Source organism: Hyperoodon ampullatus (assembly GCF_949752795.1).
Source record: "Hyperoodon ampullatus genome assembly, chromosome: 17".
In the NCBI taxonomy this organism is placed as follows: domain Eukaryota; kingdom Metazoa; phylum Chordata; class Mammalia; order Artiodactyla; family Ziphiidae; genus Hyperoodon; species Hyperoodon ampullatus.
In genome coordinates, this window is record NC_136930.1 from 59,527,593 (window position 1) to 59,550,544 (window position 22,952).

Consider the following 22,952-nt stretch of genomic DNA (forward strand, 5'->3'; position numbering starts at 1 on the left):
TCATCATAATCATTATCATCATCATTATGGTTAAAATGTATTCAGTGTTTAAGGTGTATTCAACACCACGATTGAAGCATTTCGTGCATTATCACACTTAAACTGCACAGCAGCTCCCCAAGTAGGCACTGTCATTATCTGCAGTTTTCACTGCAGATAGGAAGGAGAGTCATGTAGCTAACAGGTATGCAGAGTTAGGAATTGAAGCTACATTTGTCTTTAATTTCATGCTTTTAAACAAGTATAATTCAGGGCAATTGACATTCTGTGACTTCTGAGCCTAAGCAGTTTAAGAAGGCCTGGCATGGTTGACTGGTTTTTGATAAGAGTCAAAAAGATAATTCAATGGAGGATGAATAGTCTTTTCAACAAATGATGCTGGGATAACTGGATAGCTGCATACAAGCAAACAGAGTTTGACCCTTACCTCATGCCTTCTAGAAAATTTAACTCAAAGTGGATTATAGAGCTAAATGTGAGAACTAAAACTTTGAAACTCTTAGAAGACAACATAAGAGTAAATTTTCATGGGCTTGTGTCAGGCAGTGTTTCTGACATGTGACACCGAAACCACAAGCAGCAAAAGAGAAAAATGGATAAATTGGGCTACATAAAAGTTAAAAACTTTGGGGCTAGAAACAGTACCATCAAGAAAGTGACAAAACAGCCCATAGAATGGGAAAAAAATATCTGCAAATCATATTTCTGATTAAGGACTTGCATCAAAGAATATATAAAGAACACTTAAAGTTCAATAATGAAAAGACAAGTAATCTAGTTTTACAATGCACAAAGGATCAGAATAGACATTTCTCCAAAGAAGATATATAAATGAACATTCTGGTACATGTCTCTTTTTGAATTATGGTTTTCTCAGGGTATATGCCTAGTAGTGGGATTGCTGGGTCATATGGTAGTTCTATTTTTAGTTTTTTAAGGAACCTCCATACTGTTCTCCATAGTGGCTGTACCAATTCACATTCCCACCAGCAGTGCAAGAGTGTTCCCTTTTCTCCACACCCTCTCCAGCATTTATTGTTTCTAGATTTCTTGATGATGGCCATTCTGACTGGTGTGAGATGATATCTCATTGTAGTTTTGATTTGCATTTCTCTAATGATTAATGATGTTGAGCATTCTTTCATGTGTTTGTTGGCAGTCTGTATATCTTCTTTGGAGAAATGCCTATTTAAGTCTTATGCCCATTTTTGGATTGGGTTGCAGCTCTATTCACAATAGCCCGGAGCTGGAAACAACCTAAGTGTCCATCATCGGATGAATGGATAAAGAAGATGTGGCACATATATACAATGGAATATTACTCAGCCATAAAGAGAAACGAAACTGAGCTATTTGTAATGAGGTGGATAGACCTAGAGTCTGTCATACAGAGTGAAGTAAGTCAGAAAGAGAAAGACAAATACCGTATGCTAACACATATATATGGAATTAAAAAAAAAATGTCATGAAGAACCTAGGGGTAAAACGGGAATAAAGACACAGACCTACTTGAGAATGGACTTGAGGATATGGGGAGGGGGAAGGGTAAGCCGTGACAAAGCGAAAGAGAGGCATGGACATATATACACTACCAAACGTAAGGTAGATAGATAGTGGGAAGCAGCCGCAGAGCACAGGGAGATCAGCTCGGTGCTTTGTGACCGCCTGGAGGGGTGGGATGGGGAGGGTGGGAGGGAGGGAGATGCATGAGGGAAGGGATGTGGGAACAGATGTATATGTATGACTGATTCACTTTGTTATAAAGCAGAAACTAATAATAATAAAAAAAAATTAAAAAAAAAAGAATAACTGAGGCAGAAGAATGGATTAAAAAAAAAAGAAGATATATAAATGGACAATAAACACATAAAAACATGCTCAGTATCATTAATCATCAGGGAAATGCAAATCAAAAGCACACTCACATACCTCTTCACATACACCAGGAGGATCCTAATAACAAAGAACAGATGACAAATGCTGGCAAGGATGTGGGGAAATTAGAACTCTCATACTGTACTGGTAGGAATGTAAAGTGGCACAGCCACTTTAGAAAATGGTCTGGCATTTTCACAAAAGGTTAAAAAGAGTTACCATATAACCCAACAATTCTACTTCTTGGTGTATATCCAAGAGTAAAAAAACATATGTCCACATAAAAAATTTGTATATAAATTTTCAAAGTAACATTATTCATAATAACCTAAAGGAATCAACGCAAATGCCCATCAGCTGATGAATGGATAAACCCAATGTGGAATATTCATACAGTGGAATATTATTTGACAATGAAAAGCAATGAAGTACCAATACATGCTGCAACATGATGAATGTTGAAAACATTATACTAAATGAAAGAAACCAGTCACACAGGACCACATATTGTATGACTCTATTTATATGAACTGTCTGTAAGAGGCAGATTCATAGATGTAGGAGGTAGATTAGTGTTTGCCTAGGGCAGGGGGAATGGGGAAGTGGGGGATGATTATTAATGGTACAGCATTTCCTTTGGGGTGATAAAGTATTTTAACATGGATGGTAGTGATGGTTGTACAACTCGATATATATACTGAAAACCATTGCATTTTACATGTTAAATGGGTTAGTTATCTGGTAAGTGGATATATATTAATAATATTGTATTATTATTATTATTAATATCTTAATATGTGCTAATAAAAGTGTAAAAAAAATTCTGGCAGCATCTGCTTCTTTCCTCTTGAGCTCTGTATCTCAATGTCCAGGCTGTCTCATGGGAAGGAAAGGCTGTACTGACTTAGGAGCACCGCAGGGCCAGACATCCAGCCCTGGCCCACTGTCTGCCTGCAATTGCATGAGTGATCCCAAGCAAAGGTGATGGAGGAACTGCCCAGTTCAGCCCCAGGCAACCCACAGAATACTAAGATATGATTAAATGGTGGTTGGGCTTTTTTTAATAATTTGTTTTATTAAATTATAGTTGATTTACAGCATTGTATTAGTTTCTGATGTAAAGCAAAGTGATTCAGTTATACAAACATATAATAGTTTGCACCTGCTCATCCCAAACTCCCAATCCATCCCTTCCACACAGCCTCCCCTACCCTTGGCAACCACAAGTCTGTTCTCTATGTCTGTGAAGTCTGTTTCTGTTTTGTAAATAAGTTCATTTGTGTCATATTTTAGATTCCACATAAAAGTGATATCATAAGGTATTTGTCTTTCTCTTTCTGACTTATTTCACTTAGTATAATGATCTCTAGGTCCATCCATGTTGCTGCAAATGTTATTTCATTCTTTTTTTTTTTTCTTTTTTTTTGCGGCGCGTGGGCCTCTCACTGTTGTGGCCTCTCCCATTGTGGAGCACAGGCTCCGGACGCACAGGCTCAGCGGCCATGGCTCACGGGCCCAGCCGCTCTGCGGCATGTGAGATCCTCCTGGACCGGGACACGATCCCATGTCCCCTGCATCAGCAGGCAGACTCTCAACCACTGTGCCACCAGGGAAGCCCCTATTTCATTCTTTTTTATGGCTGGGTAGTATTCCATTGCATATATACGTACCACATCTTCTTTATCCATTCATCTGTCACTGGACATTTAGATTGTTTCCTTGTCTTGGCTATTGTAAATAGTGCTGCTAAGAACATAGGGGTGGGACTTCCCTGGTGGTTTAGTGGTTAGGACTCTGTGCTTCCACTGCAGGGCACGAGGTTCGATCCGTGGTTGGGGAAGTAGGATCCCACATGCTGCGCAGTGTGGCCAAAAAGAAAAAAAAAAAAATTAAAAACATAAGGGTACATGTATCTTTTTCAATTATACTTTTGTCTGACTATATGCCCAGGAGTGGGATTCCTGGATCTTATGGCAATTCTCTTTTTAGTCTTTTGAGGGACCTCCGTACTGTTTTCCATACTGGCTGCACCAATTTAAATACATTCCCATAAATGGTGGTTGTTTTAAGCCACCAAGTTTTGGGGCAACTTGTTACATAGCACGAGATCATTGGACCAAGTAGTGAGTCAAATTATTGTTTTAACACTGTGACTACATATTGAAACTAAAATCAATCCCAGGCAAGCCTTTGTCCTAAGGAGAGGAATCTGGATAGGAAGAGTATTATGCTTGATTTTAAGGGAAAATGAAATAAGGAAGAGCTAAGGGTTGTGGAGCATGTTTTAAATAACTAGCTGAGCCGATCCAGGCAGGCCTGCCAACTGGTCTCTTGTCTAAAGCTCACATTGGCAGCAGCAGCTAACCAGCCATTTGTCTAGAGGCCAGGAGTTACTTAGCAGGAGCTCTAGAGGGCTGGCAGGTCATTTTTCTGGTTTCAAGAAGTGACACAAATAAACCCCTATCCACTTGTCCTCCCCACACCCTGAAAGGAAAATTACTAAGCTGGACGGGACAGAGTGGTTTGACAACAGAAGTGAAGGCCAGGCGTTTGTGTCTGTATCTTAAATGGAGTATCAGTAGGGCAGAAACTCTTGATTCACCTCGTGTCTCCACACAGGGTCATTCTAAGGGGGCCTTTTTTTGTTGTTTTTTGGGGGTTTTTTGGCCACTCTGCAGCACGTAGGATCTTAGCTCCCTGACCAGGGATCGAACTCATGCCTCCTGCAGTGGACACATGGAGTCCTAATCACTGGACCACCAGGGAATTCTAAGGGGGTCATTTTTTATATACTCTTGGATAATGATGTGTAGCAGGGGAATGAAGAGAAATGAGCTTCATTTATCATTCAGCCAATACTTTTCTAGGACCTACTGTACTAGGAAGCAGCTGTCAGCCACATAGACAGGGATCCTGGTCTCAAAAAGCTTATAGTTACGTGAGCAGGCCATTTCTCCAGGGCTCTGAGAAGGCCTTTCAGGGACTCTGGGAGCCCTTAGAAGTGGCACGTGGTCTAGATTTGTGGGATGGGAGACTTCTTAGAGAAATAACATCTAAAACTGGAAAACTGAGGAAGCTCGTCTTCACTCTAAAATACCTTATTTGGGGGCTTCCCTGGCAGTCCAGTGGTTAAGACTCTGCGCTTCCAATGCAGGGGGAGCGGGTTCCATCCTTGGTCGCGGAACTAAGATCTCACATGCTGCTCGGAGTGACCAAAAATAATAATAATAATAAATAAAATAAAATACCTTATTTGAGGGTGAAAAGAAATGAGGAAATTCTTTAGTTAGGCATTTTGTTTTCTAGATTCCTATCACTGATGCAGGCTCCCAGGTCTAACTCCATGTGGCTTTATTTTATACAGTTTATTTCCAGGACCTTCCAGTATTCATTCACTGTTCTTTCAATACTTTCCAACTGATGTGACATGTTCCTCTTTGTGGGTTTCACATCTTTTTTGCCATTTCTCATTGATATGAATATATTCTGGTTATCTATTCCTACAAAACAAATCACCTTAAAACTGACTAGTTTAAAACAACAGTGATATATTATTTCTCCTGATTCTGTGGCTTGCAAGGCGATTCCTGTACTGGTTTCATCTGGGCTCATTCATACGGTTGCTGGAGGGTCAGCTGAGCTGGAACGTCCAAGATGGCCTCATTCTCATGTCTGAGAGTTGGTGCTGGCTATCACCAGGGCCTGTGACCTCTTCATCTCCAACAGGCTACCCTTGCTTCCTTACACCGCGGTCTCAGTATGGCATTCCAAGGGGGCAACGGTGAAAGTTGCAAGGCCTCCTAAAGCCTTGCTTTGGGAGTCAAATAATGTTGCTTCTGTTGCATTTGGTTGGGCAGTGGAATTCAAGGCAGCCCAGGTTCAAGGGAAGGGGAAATAGACTCAACCTCTTGCTGGGAGAAGCAGTGAAGTCAGTTGGAAAGAAGCATCAGGAGCTGTTGCGGCCGTTATGGCACATAATCTCCTATGGGATGTCAGGTTCTGCCCCTTGTGTTGAGGTATATGTGGCAGTTGTCCCTCCCATCTTCTAAGAAGGCCTGGTCATTATTATATTAAGTATAATTCTTATGGCTCATACCAACTCAGCTGCTACTAAGCCTCTGAAAGCAGCCTAGTAGCTATTTCTAAGGATGGATTAAAGTACAGAAGAGGGTTTACTTAGGAAGAGGTCTAAATAATATTTTTTTTGCAGATTTAATTTTTTTAATTGAAGTATAGTTAATTTACAGTGCTATGTTGGTTTCAAGTGTACAGCAAAGTGATTCAGTCATACATGTATATATATGTGTGTGTATATATATATACATATATATGTATGTGTGCGTATATATATATATATATACATATATGTATATATATATATACATACATACACATATTCTTTTTCAGATTCTTTTCTGTTATAGGTTATTACAAGATATTGAGTATAGTTCCCTGTGCTATACAGTAGGTCCTTGTTGTTTACCTATTTTATATATAGTAGAGTGTATATGTTAATCCCAAATTCCTAATTTATCACTCCCCTGCCAATAAGATTTTAAAGTGAGTTCTGTTACAAGCTGAATAAGGTTTTTAATAAGTTCAGTTATATGCTAAAAGCTTTTATAAATACTCTTAATTACTTCTTGGACTTTTGGCTAAGATCAAGTATGGTATCTGTTCTTATCAGTTTAGTGTAAATACTCTTAAATATAAAAGCATACACTTACATTCTTAGGACTTTTTAACAAAAGTTTTTAATGATAGCAATCCAGCGAAGGCAGTAGAACGTGTATTATCTTCCTCATTTAATATGAGCTTGGGGACACTTGAAGTAGTGAAAAATCATGTCATTAGTTTGTGGCAGAGTTATGTTTGAGTCCCAGGTGTCCTACTTCCCAAGGCTGTGCTCCTTCCATGGCTTCCAGCTAGTAGAACTCTGAAGATTCTGGAGGTGTCCCACTCCAGAGGAGTCCCCGTGAAGCTACTGGCACAAATTCATCACGCCCTGAGGAGCGCACCATGATTAGTTAAGTTTAACGCTTTGTATATACATTGTCTTTTGTACTGTTAAGTTGTTTCATTCACACTCACCCTATCATTCTCACAACAGATGGGTGAAGCTATCATTATACTCTTGAGAAAAAGGAAGGTTAAAAAAAGAAAAGTGGTTGCTTTTCATCTCACAGCTACCAAGTGACCCATTCTGAATAAAACTTAAATCTTCAAATTCCTAGCTGAATATTCTTTCCACAGCAGGATTGGGCTCTAAGTCTGAAAGCACTGAAAATAAACATCACATGAGTGGACACTGAGGTACGCAGGTTCAATTACCCACAAATGATATGATTTATAAACATGTGTAAAGTGCTCTCATTTGTATGACCCTGAGCAAGTTTCCTCCCCGCAACACGGAATGCTGTCATTCACTTTTTCTGCTTTGGATGAGAATTACATTTTTCTCATATGAATGAAGCAGGGGTTGTATTGTAATAATCTCTAAGGTTTCTTCCTGCTCTAGAATGAAATGGTACAGTTTGTGTTGCATACTATTGTTAGTTTGAGAAGACCTGAAGGTTTTTAAAAGAGAGAAATGAACTTTCATATAGAAGACAAGAACTCATCAGGAACAGTTCTAAAGGAAGATGATACAATCAATGATTGTGACATTTTATGAGGTTCTGTTTTCATTGTACAAGGTTTTGTGGACAAACGTGGACTCTATCTATCCTGTTGGAGCTTATATTTGAGTAGGGAAGGTAGTCTTTAATCTGATAATTACGTAGACTGTATAGGGAGCAATGGAGGTCTGATAATGATTGAAATGCAAAGGATAAGGAGTTAAGTAGGCTTGAGGAGTAGAGGAATAGTCCAGAGAAGTGAGGAGGAGTGTTCCAGGTTTGGGAATGACATATTCAAAGGCCCTGTGGTAGATGGGCATAATATGTTTGAACTGAAAGAAGCCTAGCATCTCTGGAGCACACAGGGGCCAGAGGTGAGAATGTTCCAAAGGGGATGGGGTCAGGGCCATGCATGCATTATAGGCCATATAAAGGGTTTTGGTCTTTAGCCTAAAAGCAATGAGAAGCCATTAAAGTGCATCTTCAACAGGGGCAGGACACTTTCAGGTTCAAATTTTTAAAAGATCATTTTAATTGCTGTGTCTGGGCTTGGGTGCTTGAGGTTGGGTTGAGAACAAGAGTGGGTGCATAGTATAGTCCAATTAAGAAACCAATGTAATTGTCTAGGTTAAAGGTGTTGGTATTTTGGGCCAAGGCAGTGGCAGTGCCAAAGATGGGAAGACTTAGACATATATGAGAGCTATCTGGGAGGTAAAAACCACAGTTCAGACTGGTAGACTGGGTTGAGGAAGATGAAGACATCATGGATGAAGCCTTGTTTTCAGGCTGCATGGTGGGAGCACTCACAGGCACAGGACCTCAGGTTTGGAGGGAAGAACCTGAACTCAGTTTTGGGCTTGTTGATTTTGAGGTGTCTTTTGGATGTCCATGTGGATACAAAGGTCTGGGGTTGGGAATAAAGCCCTGGTCTAAGGATATAAATCTGAGAATCCTTGGGGCATGGATGGTAATTGAAGCCATGGGGATATAAAAATTTGCCTGAGAGACGAGAGAAGAGAGATATTTGGGGAACTGAATCTCAAGGGATTCAAGCCTTTAAAGTCCATGGAGATGAGGTGGCGGTAACCCACAGTGGTCACTGAGAAAAGGTAGGGACAGAGAGAAACCAGTACAGCGTGTGACGTCCTTCTAACTGAGGAGAGTGCTCAATAGCACCTGATGCTATTAATGTCAACCACATGGGGGACCTACAAGATATCTATCGTATATGGACACAAGGGAGAATGCGTGTGCCCCTAGTAGTAAAGGCAGAAGCTAGAGGAGTGAAGAGTGCATGGGAAGGTAGGTGTGAGACAGGATACGTGGGGCTGGGGGGTTGTAAAGGAGTGACTTATGTAGTTGTCTTAGTTCAGGCTGCTTTAACAAAAATACTATAGACTGGATGGCTTATACAATAGACCCTCATTTCTCACAGTCTGGAGGCTGGGAAGTCCAAGATCAAGGCGCCAGCAGACCTGGTGTATGGGAAGGCACCTTAGTTTGCAGAGGTCTGCTCATTGTATTATCATCACAAGAGAGAGGAAGCAAGTTCTCTTCTGTCCTTTCTTATAAGGACAGTAATCTCATCATGGGTCTGTAGGGGAACAAAGTTTGCCACCCCAAAATGTCTCTTTGGTGTGTGGATTACTTCGAGCTGAAAACAATCAAGGCCCAAAAGACTCTGGAAGAACCTTTGACCTGTGACCTAACTGCCTAAAAAATTTTAGATAGAGGACCTGTTCCAGGAAGGGAGCTATCAACATAGATAACTATAGAATGAGCTAGGTGTGTAGGCAAGGAGAAACCTGGCTAAGTCTGTTTGTTAAAATTCCCCTGTGTCCCATTGTCTCTGCATAACACAACAAACATTTATTTACCAAACAGTTGCCTTTACATCTCCATGTGAATTGCCTTCCTCCCCTTTGAAGTCCTGAACCACTACCCCAACATCCTCTTTTGTCTTTAGCTGAAGGTAGTATTTAAAGTGAGGGTTTTGACTCTCTGACATAAATCACAGCGAGATCCTTTTTGACCCACCTCCTGGAGAAATGGAAATAAAAACAAAAATAAACAAATGGGACCTAATGAAACTTCAAAGCTTTTGCACAGCGAAGGAAACCTTAAACAAGACGAAAAGACAACCCTCAGAATGGGAGAAAATACTTGCAAACGAAGCAACGGACAAAGGATTAATCTCTGAAATTTACAAGCAGCCCATGCAGCTCAATATCAAAAAAACAAACAACCCTAACCAAAAATGGGCAGAAGACCTAAGCAGACATTGCTCCAAAGAAGATATACAGATGGCCATCAAACACATGAAAGGATGCTCAACATCGCTAATCATTAGAGAAATGCAAATCATAACTACAATGAGGTATCACCTCACACCAGTCAGAATGGCCATCATCAAAAAATCTACAAACAGTAAATGCTGGAGAGGGTGTGGAGAAAAGGGAACCCTCTTGCACTGTTGGTGGGAATGTAAATTGATACAGCCACTATGGAGAACAGTATGGAGGTTCCTTAAAAAACTAAAAATAGGACTACCATACGAACCAGCAATCCCACTATTGGGCATATACCTGGAGAAAACTATAATTCAAAAAGAGTCATGTACCACAATGTTCATTGCAGCTCTATTTACAATAGCCAGGACATGGAAGCAACCTAAGTGTCCATCGACAGATGAATGGATAAAGAAGATGTAGCACATATATACAATGGAATATTACTCAGCCATAAAAAGAAATGAAATTGAGTTATTTGTAGTGAGGTGGATGGACTTAGAGTCTGTCATACAGAGTGAAGTAAGTCAGAAAGAGAAAAACAAATACCATATGCTAAGACATATATATGGAATCTAAAATTTAAAAAAAATCGTTCTGAAGAACCTAGGGGCAGGACAGGAATAAAGACAGAGACATAGGGAATGGACTTGAGGACACGGGGAGGGGGAAGGCTAACCTGGGAGGAAGTGAGAGGGTGTCATGGACATATATACACTACCAAATGTCAAATAGCTAATGGGAAGCAGCTGCATAGCACAGGGACATCAGCTCGGTGCTTTGTGACCACCTAGAGGGGTGGGATAGGGAGAGTGGGAGGGAGATGCAAGAGGGAGGGAATATGGGGATATATGTATGCCTATAGCTGATTCACTTTGTTATACAACAGAAACTAACACACCATTGTAAAGCAATTATACTCCAATAAAGATGTTAAAAAAATAAAGTGAGGGTTTTGGCCATTTTGGTGAGTTACTCAGTTTCCCTGGGTCTCTCCCCTGTACATGTTATTAAACTTTTGTATGATTTTCTCCTGTTAATCAGTCTTATGTCAATCTACTTCTTAGACCAGCCAGAAGAACCTAAAAGGGTAGAGGAAAACTTCTTCCTCCCCAGTAGGGCTCCACCCTCATGAAATAATCACCTTTCAAAAGCCCCATCTCCAAATTCTATCATATTGGTCTTTAGTGTTTCAATATGTTGCAGAAAGGGGGGCCCCTTCTAGGGCCCTAGAGAGCCTAATAGGTGGACCCTCTCATATCAGATGTCTTTTACATGGAAATACATTTAGAGCATACTAGTAATTGTTGCCAATATACTGAACTCTTAAATCAGATCCTGTCATACTTCTGCTTGAGACTTCTCAATTATTTTCCATTGCACTTAGAATAGAATCCTCAGTGGGGCCCATAAGGATCTGCTGACCTGTTCCCTACCAACCCTCCCATTATGTCAGGGCACACCTATTGCCTTTCACACCCTCACATATCCCAAGATCTTTCCCACCCCTAGTCCTTGTGTTGCAGGAAGGGACCCCTTCCAGGGCCCGAGAGCGGGCTCTTGTCTGACACTCGGAAATGAATTGTCCGAGGAGACACATGTGCTGACAAAGCAAGAGACTGTATTGGGAAGGGGCGCCCGGGCGGAGAGCAGGAGGGTAAGGGAACCCAGGAGAACTGCTCTGCCACGTGGCTCGCAGTCTCGGGTTTTATGGGAATGGGGTTAGTTTCCGGGTTGTCTCTGGCCAGTCCTTCTGACTCAGGGTCCTTCCTGGTGGTGCTTGCATCACTCAGCCAAGAAGAATTCCAGTGAGGAGGATTCTGGGAGGTTGGGAGGACATGTGGACTGGCGTCTCCTCTCTCCTTTTGACCTTTCCCATATTCTTCTGGTTGGTGGTGGCTTGTTAGTTCCGCATTCCTTACCAGGATCTCCTGTTGTAAGGTGACTCATGCAAGTGGCTACTATCCAGCCTGGCTAGGGTGGGTGGTTTCAATCAGTGGTTCCCCTAACAACTATGTGAATTTTGGGAAGACACAAACATTCAGTCCATAGCAAGTAGTCTTCTTATTAGCCCAATGACTTGGGAAAAGGAAAAATGCCTTTAGGGAAGAAATACGAGAGTTTCTTAGAAAACTAGGGTGGGGTTTAGTCAGGAACTCCCTTTCAAGATAGCTAAACTGAATACAGTTTGCTAAAGCTAGAGTTTTGGATTGCTTTTTCAGATTTTTTCTAATCACCAGGAAAAAATGCATCTTATTCACTTCTGAAGCAGATTCTTCTCTTGACAATTGCATTTGGGGCAGCACATGACAGCCACATTTGTCTGTCTGACAACCTTGTGGTGATATTTCACAGAAGCCTAGGATGTAGGATTTCAAATGAGTAATTTTCCTTTTGTGTAGGTTTCTTTTTCTTTCTTTCTTTCTTTTTTTTTAAATTGAAGTATTAGTTGACTTACAATATTAGTTTTAAGTATACACCATAGTGATTCCAAATTTTTATAGATTATACTCTATTTAAAGTTATTATAAAATATTGTCTATATACCCTGTGCTGGACAATATATCCTTGTAGCTTGTTTATTTTTTGTTGTTGTTTTTGTTTTTGTTTTTTGTGGTATGCGGGTGTCTCACTGTTGTGGCCTCTCCCGTTGTGGAGCACAGGCTCCGGATGCGCAGGCTCAGTGGCCATGGCTCACGGGCCCAGCCGCTCCGCGGCATGTGGCATCTTCCCGGACCGGGGCAGGAACCCGTGTCCCCTGCATCGGCAGGCGGACTCTCAACCACTGCGCCACCCGGGAAGCCCACTTGTTTATTTTTTACATGGTGGTTTGTACCTCTTAACCCCCAACCCTATCTTTCCCCTCCTCTCTTCCCTCTCCCCACTGGTAAGTGTAGCTTTATTTATTTATTTATTTTTCACTTTCTTCCTCCAGGCTGATGAGCCCTGAAAACACACTCCTGCAGCCCAGGGAAGAGGAAGGGGTCAAGTATGAGCGTACCTTCATGGCGTCTGAATTCCTGGATTGGCTGGTTCAGGAGGGTGAGGCCACGACAAGGAAAGAGGCGGAACAGCTTTGCCACCGGCTTATGGAGCACAGCATCATACAGCACGGTGAGTGTATGGGTCAGCTTTTGCTAAACCCTAAAATCTTGTGCTACAACTACAGGCTTTTATTTCTCAATCGTGGCTCTGTAAGTCAACTGTGCCTCTGCTTGGGCTCAGCTTGGCTTGTCTCCACACTGGGGTTCTCATTCAGCCATGTGTTTCATGCCTTCTCATTCTGGGACTCAGAGTAAAGGAGCATCCACTCTCTGGACTATATTGTTTTGACAGATGAGGGCAGAAGCTAGAGAAGGCAGGCAGATTCTTGCAGTGTCTCCAGAAACTTCTGCTTGGGTGTGATTTAACATTACAGCTTCATGTTCAGCTGGCTATAGCAGGTCATCTGGTCAAGTCTGGATGGGAAGTAGATGGCTCTCGCAACGTTGGTCGCATTGGGAGAATGAAAATTTGTTGAACCATGGTTCAAGCTGCCACACTGAAGAAGTATCCAAAAGGCCTTCAGATTTTCACTTTTCTTTTTAGAGCTGAATCATAATGCAATGTAGTGTACTGTTCAGGAACTCTATTAGTTATCTATTGCTACATAAGAAATTACTCTAAAACTTAATGGTATAAAATAATAATAAATGCTTATGATCTCACATAGTTTTTGTGGCTCAGGAATTTGGGAGAAGCTTAGTGGGTGGTTTGGCTTGGAGGTCTCTTATGAGGTTGCAGTCAAGACATTGGCTGGGGTTACAGTCATCTGAAGGCTTGATAGCCTGGAGTATTTGCTTCCACAGTGGCTCACTTCTGTGCCTACCATAGAAGTGCTGGTGCTGGCTGTTGACAGGAAGCTTCTGTCCATTGCTCTATGGATTTCTTCATAAGGCTGCCTGAGAATTCTCATGACATGGCAACCTGGCTTCTTGCAGAGGGAGTGATCCAAGAGAATGCAAGACAGAAGCTACAGTGTCTTTTAACTGAGCCTTGGGAGTCACACACTGTTGTTTCTTCAATACTCTATTGGTTACCAGGTTAGTCCTATTGAGTATGAGAGAGGACTATGAGTGTGATAACCAGAAGGCAAGGATCACTGGAGCCATCTCAGTTCTTATGAGGCTGGCTATTGCAAGAACATAGGCTCTGGAATCCCAACTCCAGCAGTGATTAGCTACTTACCTTCTCTCATCTGTAAAATGGGCATACCTGCATAGGTTGGTTGTAGGAGTACAGGAGGTAGATATAAAGCACTTGGCCCAGTGCCTTGCTCTTAATAAGTGCTCAGTCAGTTTACTAATATAGCTGTAAGGTGTAGGCTTAGAACAGTGAGGAAAGGGCTGGGAACCAAATAAGCATTTCAGCCTAGGAGTCAATATGAAAGGTAATAACTTGAATCATTCTTACTGTAAACTCTCCTACCTCCACTTCTACACAGGCCTAGAATTTCTATCCCAGTGTTAGGGAGATAATAATGGAATTATTTGAAAGAAACTCTTGAAATTATTGGGAGCAGTGTTTTCCAAACTGCAGATTGCAACCCTTTAGTGGGTTTAGTGAAATTAGTTTAGGGAGTCATTCCCCCTGCATTAAAAACATTTTTTTTAGCACAGGGAACTATATTCAATATCCTGTGATAAACCATAATGGAAAAGAATATGAAAAAGAATGTATAAATAACTGTCACTTTGCTGTACAGCAGAAATTAATACAGCATTGTAAATCAACCATACTTCAATAAAATTTTTTTTAAAAAAGAACTAAGAAAAAATTTTTTTTCATAGACTAGACTCTTAGTACTCAAAGTGTGGTCCATGGGGCTTCCCTGGTGGCGCAGTGGTTGAGAGTCCACCTGCCGATGCAGGGGACATGGGTTTGTGCCCTGGTCCAGGAAGATCCCACATGCCGCGGCGCGGCTGGGCCCGTGAGCCATGGCCGCTGAGCCTGTGCGTCCGGAGCCTGTGCTCCGCAACAGGAGAGGCCACAACAGTGAGAGGCCTGCGTACCACAAAAAAAAAAAAAAAAAAAAATGCGTGGTCCATGGACCCACAGTGTCACCTGGGAACATGATAGAAATGCAGAATCTCTGATCCTACTGAATCTGATCTACATTTAGCATAACCCTGAGTGATTCGAATGCACTTTAAAAGTTTGAGATGCAGTGGATTGGATTTAACTAGAATAGAAAATTTCAGAGCATAGTTTATGTAATACGGTCAAGGATTGTTTTGCAAAACGTTTATTTCAGTTAGATATACACTATATAAAATATGGCCATAGTCATGTGTGCACTGATTTGTAACATAAAAATTAGTACTCTGCATTGTGGTCGAATATTTTGAAAAGCCCCTGATCTAGAAGCATTGGTTTGCAAGGCACTCAAGCCACTCAGTATATTTTGGGGTGTTTTCTCCTAACTGATGTTGCCTCAATAACACTCACAACTGTTTATTGATGGTCTGATATGTTTCCTGCTGGGCTATTGATTGAGGTTTGGAAGGTGGATAGAATTGTAAAATGCCAGTATGGTTCCTGGCCTTAAACAGCTTATAGTCTTGTAGAGATTATAAAATGGATATAGAAGCAATTAGAGAGCAATTGAAGTTGTAGGATATATTTTATTTATTGGTTATTTATTTTATACCATGTGCCAGGCACTGTCCTAGAGATTTTACACATTAACTTATTGAAACCTCTTAAACTCTTTGAGTCAGATATTCTAATTTTTGTTGTTGTTAAATTTATCTTATTGTGGTAAGAACACCTAATATGAGATCAACTCTCTTAACAAAATTTTTTTAAGTGTACAAAATAGTAACCATTAATTACAGGGCAGGTATTTTTATTATCTCCATTTTACAGATAAGGAGACCAAGGCACCAATAGGTTAAGTAATTTGTATGAGGCCACTCAGGTGGTAATGTCCAAATGGATATTATCACTGATTAGTGTGAACTCAGAATTGGTTGGAGTGACTGGGGCTTTCCACCATGAAAAATGGTGTGTTTGGGTTAGAGTTAATGCTGTCATCTTTGCCCCAGACAGAAAACTTGGTGATACCAAACTCTAGAGAAAACCAGAATTTTATACTACCGTTTACTGACTGATAATGTACATCTCGACTTCAGAGAGAAGATAGAGGATGCCACAAATTGTTTCCAAATGATTTCCAAAGAGTGAGTAATTATACCTCAATTACAGTGCAATTATTATTATTTTTTTGTCTGTGTTGGGTCTTCGTTGCTGTGCGGACTTTCTCTAGTTGTGGCGAGCGGGGGCTACTCTTCGTTGCGCTGCGCGGGCTTCTCATTGCGGTGGCTTCTCTTGTTGCAGAGCACAGGCTCTAGGCGCACGGGGCTTCAGTGGTTGTGGCACGTGTGCTCTAGAGCACAGGCTCAGTAGTTGTGACGCACAGGCGTAATTGCTCCGCGGCATGTGGGATCTTCCCGGACCAGGGCTTGAACCCGTGTCCCCTGCGTTGGCAGGCGGATTCTTAACCACTACGCCACCAGGGAAGCCCCTACAGTGTAATTTTATAATGCTATAAACATAAATGCCATAACGTTGTGATGTAAAGGATAAAATAAGGAATTATTGTTAGCAAATCTTATCCACGGAAATTTGTTTTCCATGGTTTTAGGAGGATTGAATATTCTCTATGCACAGAGTCAGAGTTTCCAAGGGAGTTCCAGTTTCCCAGCACAGCAACTCATTGCTAGATCACAGATTCTAACTTTGAGTTATGAAAACATGGCCACCACATATGTGTACGTTAGAGTTAATGATAAATACCAACTAGTATCTTAAGCAGAGCTCTGAATTGTCCAGCTAATAATTAATTTCATAAGTTAAACATTAAAGAAAGTCAGCCTCTAGGCTTTGAGCAAAAGGTTGCTGAATAAAAGTGGTTCCCTAGCTTGAAACTAGTAGGCATAAAACTCAAGCCCACTTATGAAATCCTAACCAGCTTCATTTATGAATGGTTAATGGTGCTCTGTAAGCAAGACAGAACTTGTTAGCTGAGTAATTAACTTGCATGCAAATGTATATGTGTGAGTGTGTGTGTATATATATATATATATATATATATAATGATATTATTATCATTATTACAGTTTTACAGTGAAGAATTCTTGAATTCAAAGCCTTTAAGATATTTTTCCAAGGTTGCATAGCTAACCGGTAGCTACTAGGCATTGTGCCTTAGAAAGGAGTTTCTGTTGGTCCAGGATGTATGTAATTGGGTGTGGCTGCCGGGCACTGTGGAATGAACTTGGTCTTTGGAGGGAAACAGGCAGGATTTACATACCAGCTCCTTCACCTACTGTGTGACCTTGTCGACATCTCAACTCTTCCATTCCTCAGGTTTTAACATTTATTAAATTATAGTCATATTATATAGCTTTGAGAGTTATGTTTGGTTGGTTCGTTGGGTTTTTGGTTTTGGTTTCTGAAATCCTAGGACTACCTACATGTACTAGAAAGACTCAACATAGGATTGGACTCGTGGCTAAGATTTTTTAATCTTAAAAAGACACCGAGAAGGATCAGCAAGGGAAAAAGACACATTGGGTGTTGTCTGGAGAAATCCAGGTGCAGGATTCCTCTGTTCTCCCTTCCAGGGCCAGGCAGAACTGGTTCCTTCTTCCAGCAGGGACATGCAGTAACACGTGTACAATATCTCTGCCCAGGGAAACCCACTTGAAACTTGGAGGGCAAGGTTTTTATTGGGGGCTGCTCACAGAGGTATACTCTGCCTGCCCAGGCAGCCACACTCCCTGCCTTCCAGACTCTCAGAAGGAAAGCATGTATTCTCCATTAATTGCAGTGTTTGTGCAAACAATCTGGGCAGGCTGGTGCAGCAGAATTCAGTGTCCCGGGTAAAGCAAAGTTGCCTTATCAGACGGTAACTCAGAGAACCTTTCAAAAGCCAAGTTCCCAGAAGCTAGCCATGCGCCAGCCCCACAAGCAGGCTCTTCTGTTTCAAGGCTGCTATGGTAACTCTTTCCTGTACAGAGCTGCTGTGAGAATTAAACGATAAAGGTGGGCAAAAGCTTTTAGCAGAGTCTACCTCTTATGGCCCTCAAATGCCAGCTATTGTACTTGATCTGATCAATTCTAAATAACAGTTAAAATGTACAGAGTCCCTACTATATGCCAGACACTGTTCTAATCACTCTACTCATTTACTCATTTACTCCTTTAAATAACTCTGAGTTAGGTATCATCATAATTCTCATTCTTAAAATGAGGTTAAGTAACTTGCTGAAGACAAGAGCTAGTAAATGGTAGATTCAAGATTCACATCAAGAATATCTGGCTCTTAATCAGTAAAGAAGATTGGATGCTAATTATAAGCTTCACTAGACTAGGAAAAAAATTCTCAACTTTTATTGCATCAGCTCACACAGCCTGTCAGATATTGCAACTATAATCATTGTTAGCTCATAAAATATTACAAGATTCCTTTTTCGCAAACAATGACCGAGTACCTTGAGATTTTTGTGTGACCTTTGCAAACGCGATGAACACATTTCTTTACTCACGTAAATATCTCCCTCAACTGCTGAGCTGCTCTCCAGCTATCTTTTCCTTAAATGGAGGGTAACAGACAGCAGAGTCACGTGGGTAAATTGCTCACAGCTGCAGCAGCTGACCCTGGATAATCAGGCTACCACCGCTGCTGTGTCCAGGCGTATAATTTCCTCTTTTAAAGATTTAGTCAGAGCACTTTAACAATTTCAACACTTCATCAAGCCCTCTTTCTTTTTCTTTTGTTTTTGAAAAATATATTTATATAAATTTTGCAACACACAAAGCAGTTTTCCATGTATTATATTTTTAATCCTCCCAGCTGCTCGAGGGTAGTTTTGGTGATCCCATTCTCCAGTGGAAGGCAGTAGCTGAGACATTCTCCCTGGTAGCCATGAAGAGAGAATTTGGGATCTTCTGCAAAGGAAGTTAGATGCCAGATCCAGGCAGGAATTAACCCCATCTTCTCAGTAATTAAGAGCACTTGACAGAGTTCAGCCCAGCCTGGAATAGCCTAGCCAAAGAAAAAGAGAGGGAGGGAAGGAAGGATGGGAGGAAGGAAGAAAAAAGGCACTGATGATTGAGGAGTTTGCAACTTGCCCAAGACCATATGATATTACAGAAAAAAGTTATTCTGACACTTGTTAAAATGGTAAAGAAGACTTTAAGACTAGTGCAATAGGAGTATTGTAGCAGGGGAGGGAGATGGGGCTCAACTCCAAGAACAGCAAGGACAAGTGGGGATTTATAGCCATGGAACAGGGTGAGGGTGTCAGTGGATGGAAATTTATTAATGGGAGACACCAAGGGCAGGGGGATTTGGGGGCCAGGGACTTAGACGTCAAAGATGGAGGATGAGGAACTTGATAAAATAATAAGAGTGATCAGATATCACGATTTGGGGGATCCTGATTTAGCAGGATTCTTTGCTAAGGCTGGGCTGGGTAGGTCAAATCTGGCTGAGTCACATGCCTACCTCTTGACCCTGGATGAGCAGGGCCCTTTGACTGATAGACTCGCCAAGTCGGGGAGGAGCATTCTTCCACCAAAAAAAAAATTTTTTTTTGAAAGTTCTGTTACCACAGGATAGGGGCCAATGTCAAGGCCTAGTAGAAATGAGGGCTCAGGGACTTCCCTGGAGGTCCAGTGGTTAAGAATCTGCCTTCCAGTGCAGGGAACTTGGGTTCCACCCTGGTCGGGGAACTAAGATCCCACATGCCAAGGGGCAACTAGCCCGTGCTCTGCAACTACTGAGCCCGCGCACTCTAGAGCCCCAGCGCCACAACTGGAGAGAAGCCTACACACCTCAAGGAAGAGCCCGCGCGCTGCAACGAAAGATCTCGCATGCCGCAACTAAGACCCAAGCAGCCAAATAAATAAATAAAAATATTTTTTTTAAATGGAAATGAGAGCTCAGAGAGACCTGACTAAAGTCTGGAAAGGAGAGAGTCTTTGTCAATGGCACCCTACCCTTGCTTGCCTGCCCTTTCTTCTTCCCTATCAAGCCTATCCTCTCCTGCTTTTGCTTTTGGTAACTCCTTGCCACCAACAAAATGAAGATTTTTCCATTACAGGTGGTACCCAGTATCTTAGTGTTTCTTTACCCTTAGCTGGAATATAAGCGCTTTGAAGACAGATAATTTGTTTTCTGGGAACTTCCTGGTGGTCCATTGGTGAAGACTCCATGCTTCAATGGCAGGGGGGCACTGGTACAGTCCCTGGTGTGGGATCTAGATCCTGCATGCTGCTCCGTGCAGCCAAAAAAAAAAAAGGATTTGTTTTCTTGTCTCTGTATGCCCCATGGCTTGGCACTTATATATTAGCTATTCAGTAAAAAACGTGTAGAGTGAATGAACCACAGCAGTGACCACTTGGTGAGGATTTGCCATTTGCCAGGCACAGAGTTGGGTGTTTACACCAGCTAGAGCTCTTTGAATATAAGCAGCCTCAATCATCATTTGCTTCAACTATATGGCAGAGCTAACTAATAGTTAAAGCACTGGAAAGCCAAGCTGCCTGGAGAAGACCTGGAGCAGCTCTTGGGGATCCAGTTGCCAGGAACTAGCGATGCAGGGCAATCCCTCTCAGACACCTACAGCTAAGAAACCAGTGCTAGCTATTTTCTGCCTATGCTGTCCCTCTCTCCAGACACTAAACTCTAGAGAACAACTCTGATTGGCTGAGTCTGGGTTACATGCCCGCCTCTTGCCCCCTGGATAGGCAGGGCCCTTTGACTGACGGACTAACCAAGTGGTGGTGGGTCATTGTTCCACCCAAAGAAAAAAAAAATTTTTTTTGCAACTTCTGTTACCACAAGGCAGGCTGGGCAGGCGAAAGCAACAGACAAGCTGTCCTTTACTGCTCTTAGTTCATTTAATCCTCCCCCCAAATCAATTCACTTGATATTATTTTCCCTGTTGCTTTAGATGACAATATTTAAGCATTTGCCATGAGCATAATCATTCTTAGCTCCTAAATTTTATACTCTGAATAGAGGAAAATAAAGATCGGGTAGGATATTTCTTCAATCTGCTTTCAATAATTAATATTTCAAGTGTCATCTTTATCAGCAGCTGTTATCTACTGTAACTTTTTCCTTTCTCAATTTAAAATTTCTGGGAATTTTCCTACTGTGCCCTCTGATAGGCTTTGGCTCTGTTTTACTTTTTTTATAGCTGAATCCAAAGCAGGAAGCAAAACGGACACAGCCAGCATGCTGTTACAATGCAAACAGAAGGAAACAGGTTTCCTTGGTAAAGTCACGGGCTAATACTTTGGCACACAATATAGTATTGGTTTTGTTGAAGGAAAACAGGTCTGTAGCTACACAAAGCCTTGACTTTTAGAAAGTATGAAAGGAGTGAGAGATGCCTCATCTTATGTAATCTTCCAAAAGAAGGGTGTTATGTGCAAAAAATAGAGGTCTTTTGTGAACAGTGTCATAACTGTAAATACTTCTTTCCTTAATTGACATCAGTATAGCTTTTGTCAGGTGTCCAGAAACTGATCCTCTAGATACAGACTGTGGCTCTGTATCCTGGGCCCCTACCGACTCCTGCCTTGCTTCTGACAGCTTGTGGGCCAGTGGCCGCTGCAGTACCTGGTCTTCAGTTTGCCCAGATGTGACCTTGTTAAAGCGGCACAAGGAAGCCTTAAAACACATGCACACAATCTCTGTGCAGTTGAAGTTTATGAAAGTATGCAGTCTCCTGGCCTTACATGGTAATTTAAGGACTCAGCTGGGTTTTGGTGGTCATTTTTGGAGAGATATGGAGGCTGGGGTCTCAAGTTTATTAAAAGAACAATATGTCAGGATCTCCTGGGTGGAATGGACAGTTCAGACTGCTGATTCTGATGTGCCCCTTCCCTCTCCTCCTGGTCAAGGAGCACGGTGGTGTTCACTCCTGGTTACTGATGGACGTGAGCTTGACCACAGCCCTCAAGGGGAGATTGGGAGCGGGGGGTGGGCAAAAAGTTAAGAGGTTCTCCTTTAAGGACAAACTGCCTCCATTCTCTTTTTTCTAGCTCTGACCCTCTGTCAATCTTGAGGGAGCTCCTTTCTCAGCTGGGAGGCTGGGAGTCTGGGCAGGGATTCCTGTGTGGGACCCAGGCTCTCCTTGAGCAGTTATGAGGGTTATTCTCCCGGCCATTTCATCTTTGCCACACTGAGGTCTCTCTTAGTTCTTCCTCTAGAAAATCTCCCACCCGCCACTTAGGGCTCTCGAGTCTTAGCCACTCACTTTAACTCCGTTTTTCTTAGCTGATACGTTTGTCTCAGGCAGTGTGACTGGGTTGTCTTTTGTGTTCTGGCCTGTAGTCCTTTGGAGACGCTCCTTCTTTCTATCTGCCTCCACCCTGCTCCCTCCTCCCCTCTTCTGACAGAAATGGATCAACAAGCTGAAGTCTGTTGATACCATGGAGTGATTATTAGGTATAAAACTGACCATATGTAAAACTACAGTGAGGTGTCACCTCACACTGGTCAGAATGGCCATCACCAAAAAGTCTACAAATAAATGCTGGAGAGGGTGTGGAGAAAAGGGAACCCTCCAACACTGTTGGGTGGGAATGTAAATTGGTGCAGCCACTATGGAGAACAGTATGGAGGATCCTTAAAAAACTAAAAATAGGCCTTCCCTGGTGGTGCAGTGGTTGAGAATCTGCCTGCCAGTGCAGGCGACATGGGTTCGAGCCCTGGGAAGATCCCACATGCCGCGGAGCAACTGGGCCCGTGAGCCACAACTACTGAGCCTGCGCGTCTGAAGCCTGTGCTCCGCAACAAGAGAGGCCCGTGCACTGCGATGAAGAGCGGCCCCCGCTCACTGCAACTAGAGAAAGCCCTCGCACAGAAACGAAGATCCAACACAGACAAAAATAAATAAATAAATTTATATATTAAAAAATACTAAAAATAGAGTTAGCATATGATCCAGCAATCCCACTCCTGAGCATATACCCAGAAAAGAGGAAGACTGTAATTTGAAAAGATACATGCACACTGATGTTCATAGCAGCACTATTTACAATAGCCAGGACATGGAAGCAACCTAAGTGTCCACTGACAGATGAATGGATAAAGAAGATGTAGTACACA

The 22,952-nt window shown here is 42.0% G+C and overlaps 1 protein-coding gene across 2 annotated transcripts in view; it reads left to right on the plus strand.

Moving 5' to 3' along the window:
- The window catches only part of DEPTOR (DEP domain containing MTOR interacting protein), a gene marked incomplete at its 5' end in the record, with an annotated part of 151,916 nt that overhangs the window by 58,086 nt on the left and 70,878 nt on the right, over positions 1-22,952 (plus strand). For both annotated transcript variants that reach the window (XM_079722703.1, XM_079722704.1), the window contains one exon: positions 12,717-12,895. In XM_079722703.1, coding sequence (XP_079578829.1) covers positions 12,717-12,895 — 179 coding nt within the window. The remainder of the gene's footprint in view (positions 1-12,716; positions 12,896-22,952) is intronic.